General features: G+C 40.4%; 1 protein-coding gene across 1 annotated transcript in view; it reads left to right on the top strand.

Annotated features, from left to right (window-relative positions):
- The first annotated feature begins 251 nt into the window (after positions 1–251).
- The window catches only part of myo7ba (myosin VIIBa), a 37,732-nt gene continuing 34,687 nt past the window's right edge, over positions 252–3,296 (top strand). Inside the window, exons 1-4 of the mRNA XM_015035959.1 lie at positions 252–981; positions 1,537–1,572; positions 1,668–1,769; positions 1,861–2,013. Coding sequence (XP_014891445.1) covers positions 1,555–1,572; positions 1,668–1,769; positions 1,861–2,013 — 273 coding nt within the window. The 5' untranslated portion in view covers positions 252–981; positions 1,537–1,554. The remainder of the gene's footprint in view (positions 982–1,536; positions 1,573–1,667; positions 1,770–1,860; positions 2,014–3,296) is intronic.

Below are 3,296 nucleotides of genomic sequence, written 5' to 3'. Positions count from 1 at the left end.
CTCGGACGCCATTTTGTCCCTTTAAAACAAAATACCTTAAAATCTTCAGAATCTGTATGCTGTAGTGTTTACAAACTCCAGAAAACCTCCGACTCTTGAGGCCTCTTGCGACCCAAACACTCAAATCTGAATTGACGGAATTCTGTCCGGTACAGATTATTGGTGAAATTTATTTATTTATTAAATCCATTCTTCATTCCAGTTGTTTATTAGAAGACAAAAACAAGACTACTCGAAGCATCTTTATATAGTGTGCTCTGTTTAATTATTGATTCTCGGATCTAATTGCTCTCAGCAGGTGGTTTACCCGAGTCAACCTTGCTTTGCCATGTTATTAAACAAATCACCTTCAGTGGACCACGCCTGAAGGAAGGCGATTAAATTAGCAGTGTTATTACGGAGCAAGCTAGTTATCTCTTCAGTGTCATTAACCTTTTCATTTCTAAAACTTTTTTTTAATCGTAACACATTTATCAACGTTTGACCCAGAACAACTGTGATAATGGACCAGGCATTAAGAGGACGGACTGCCTTCTTCCTTCTAGCACTTTCTATAACTGCATCTTGTGGAGCTTTCTGTTTAACAGGGAAGTCGGAGCACATTTATTGTACAACCATTAAAATAGCTCCCTTATCTTTATTGTGCCACACACTGTAATGCCACGCTTCACATTTCTTTTAGCTTTGTTTGTTTTTTGTTTTTTTTCACCAAACATGAATTCTCTTCAGTTGTCGATTTTTGAAACGAAAGTCATTATTCCTTTTTGATAATTTTAAAAAACAAACAAACAAAAAAACAAAAACAAAGCAGACGCCCATTTTGTAGCTACTGGCGATGCCGGGTGGCTCTATTGTAGGAGCAAAGTCAAAGAGCCATAAAATGAGACGATGCTGGGGGAAAGTTCCTGCTTCGCAGCCATTCAAGGAAAAGATCCCTCAGCTGTGAGGAAGGCCTTGGACCACAGGGACACCTGTTCTCAGGTAAGAGCTCATAGTTGGTGTTGGAAAATCTCTCATTAGAAAAATACCACCTTGAACTCGATGTGGTGTTTTACTGGCGTCTTATTTTAAAATGTGTTCGTTCAGGATTATGTAAGATGAAACGGTTACGACGGCGTATGCCACTGTAGATGGGAATAAAAAAGGAGTACATTTCCGCCAAAACACTGACATTTTTGAGAAGTTAAAAATTTTCTAGGCAGAAAATATGGAAATTTGTGAGTTTGAAAAGTCGAATTTTTGTTTTAGTGTTCTCGCAAATTGTCGATTTTTCAAACTCGTGCATTTCAAAGGTTTTTGTCTAGAAAATTTCTGACACGTCAAAATTTGAGGGCTTTTCTTTTGGGTGGAAATGTATATATATATTGCCAATGGCCATAATACAGATAGTGTCGAGAACGAATTTATAATACTTCTTGAAAAAATTTTTTAATGACTTAATTGCTTGTTGTTTCGAACAGGCTCAAACTGTTCCGCTTGAGCCTGCATTGCTTCGTCAGCGTTTCTGCCTGACAAAGTATTTATTTTTATTTTCAGACTTACTAAATTGCTGCTATGCTGCATTTAAGTAAGGTACGACTGTTGAATTTCACTTATTCCTGCACATTTGTATAAACCTTAAACGCATCATGTAAAGTCGACTGTAACTCTTGGCGTTTTCCAACCAGGGGGATTTCGTTTGGGTGGACTCCGGCAGTGGAGTCCCTATCGGGGCCGAGGTTACAGTTACCGACACCGGGCAGCTTCAGCTCATCGACGATGAAGGAAAGGTACCACACCTGTAAAATATTCGCTTCACTTCCACTAGTCAAACTCGCGTTTAATCCCTCTCTGAGTCAATTAATGGCCGTTTGGATGCAGGAGCACAAAATCAACAAGAAGACCGAGGGCAGCATCCGCCCCATGCACCCCAGCGCGGTGAAAGGTGTGGACGACATGATAATGCTGGGCGACCTGAACGAGGCTGGGCTACTCAGGAACCTGCTGGTCCGCCACAAAGAGGGCATCATCTACGTAAGTTTCTGTTCCCGGGAGTCCACCCAGTTTTACGACGCCCATAAGCGGCCACTGGAAACGTTTACTGGACTTGGCGAGCGAAGCGGCTCCGCTTAGACTTTGTCCCCCGGATTTATCGCGGAGCTGTTCGTCTCCATGGAAATTAATAATTCAGTGTCGCCAGATACAACGACCCTGCGTTTTCTGCGTCACCGCGGCGAAGCTCAGCTGTGCGTGGAGAGCCATAAACCCAGAGATTCTGTTCATGTCAGTGTTTTAGGTTTACTTTAATTACTCAGCTCACCAAGTGACACGCATTTTATTTCTGTATATTGATTAATTCCACTCACACTGTTGTTTTTCAGGCCTCTATTCCAGTTAAAAACATTTATTTTTTTTCTGATGGAAACTTGATATTTAAGATTAGAATGTTACATCAGACCAATCAAAAAACAATGCTAATTTATTAAATATGCTTTAAGCAGGCACTGAAACTGAATGTTCAGCTAGAAACAATATATATCTGGAACACTGCTACTTTAGAATACAAAAAGTCAGATTGTGCTGCATTCAAGTACAAAACGGTAACATATTCTTTTTGTCATTTAGAAAGCTGAACTCATTATTTAGATTTATTGCACCTTTATTTTTATGTAATTTTGAAGATTATGGCTTTCAGAGAATAAAAACCCAAACGTAGTGTTTTGAGCTTCGTTTTAAGATCCAGCTGTATCTGAATTATGCCACAGTGTAAGCTAAAAAAAAAGTATTTATGTTTCAATTTAATCTTTTTTCTGTGATTCAGAGCCACTCTAGGATGCATTAAAAACCCATCTAATTTTTAAAGGGATCAGTTGGAAGTCATTTGATGAAATTCATTTTAGTTAAACTATCTTAACTGTAAGCACCTTTTCAGTTCCTTTGTTGTATTGACTTATTTTAGCCTTCCTTTTATTATTATTCAGTTCAGCATCACAAAACTCCCCAAACTATCAGCTTGTCACCAGATTCAGCGGGTGGTCTCTTTCATCCTCTGAGCTCGGGTCCTCTACCAGAGGCCTGGGAGCTTGAGGGTTCTGCACAGTATCTTGGCTGTGCCTAGAACTGCACATTTCTGGACTGAGATGTCTGATGTTGTTCCTGGGATCTGTTTTAGCCACTGCTCCAGTTTGGGGGTGACTGTCCCGAGGGCCCCGATGACCACAGGCACCACTGTGGTCTTCACCTTCCAGGCCTTTGCCAGTTCCTCTCTGAGGCCCTGGTATTTCTCCAGTTTCTCATGCTCCTTTTTCCTGATGTTG

This window comes from Poecilia latipinna, unplaced genomic scaffold (genome assembly GCF_001443285.1).
Source record: "Poecilia latipinna isolate Pla-1442-1.1 unplaced genomic scaffold, P_latipinna-1.0 Scaffold352, whole genome shotgun sequence".
Lineage (NCBI taxonomy): Eukaryota > Metazoa > Chordata > Actinopteri > Cyprinodontiformes > Poeciliidae > Poecilia > Poecilia latipinna.
The sequence above is the reverse complement of the archived record's forward strand: the minus strand, read 5'-3'. Positions and strand labels throughout refer to the sequence as shown.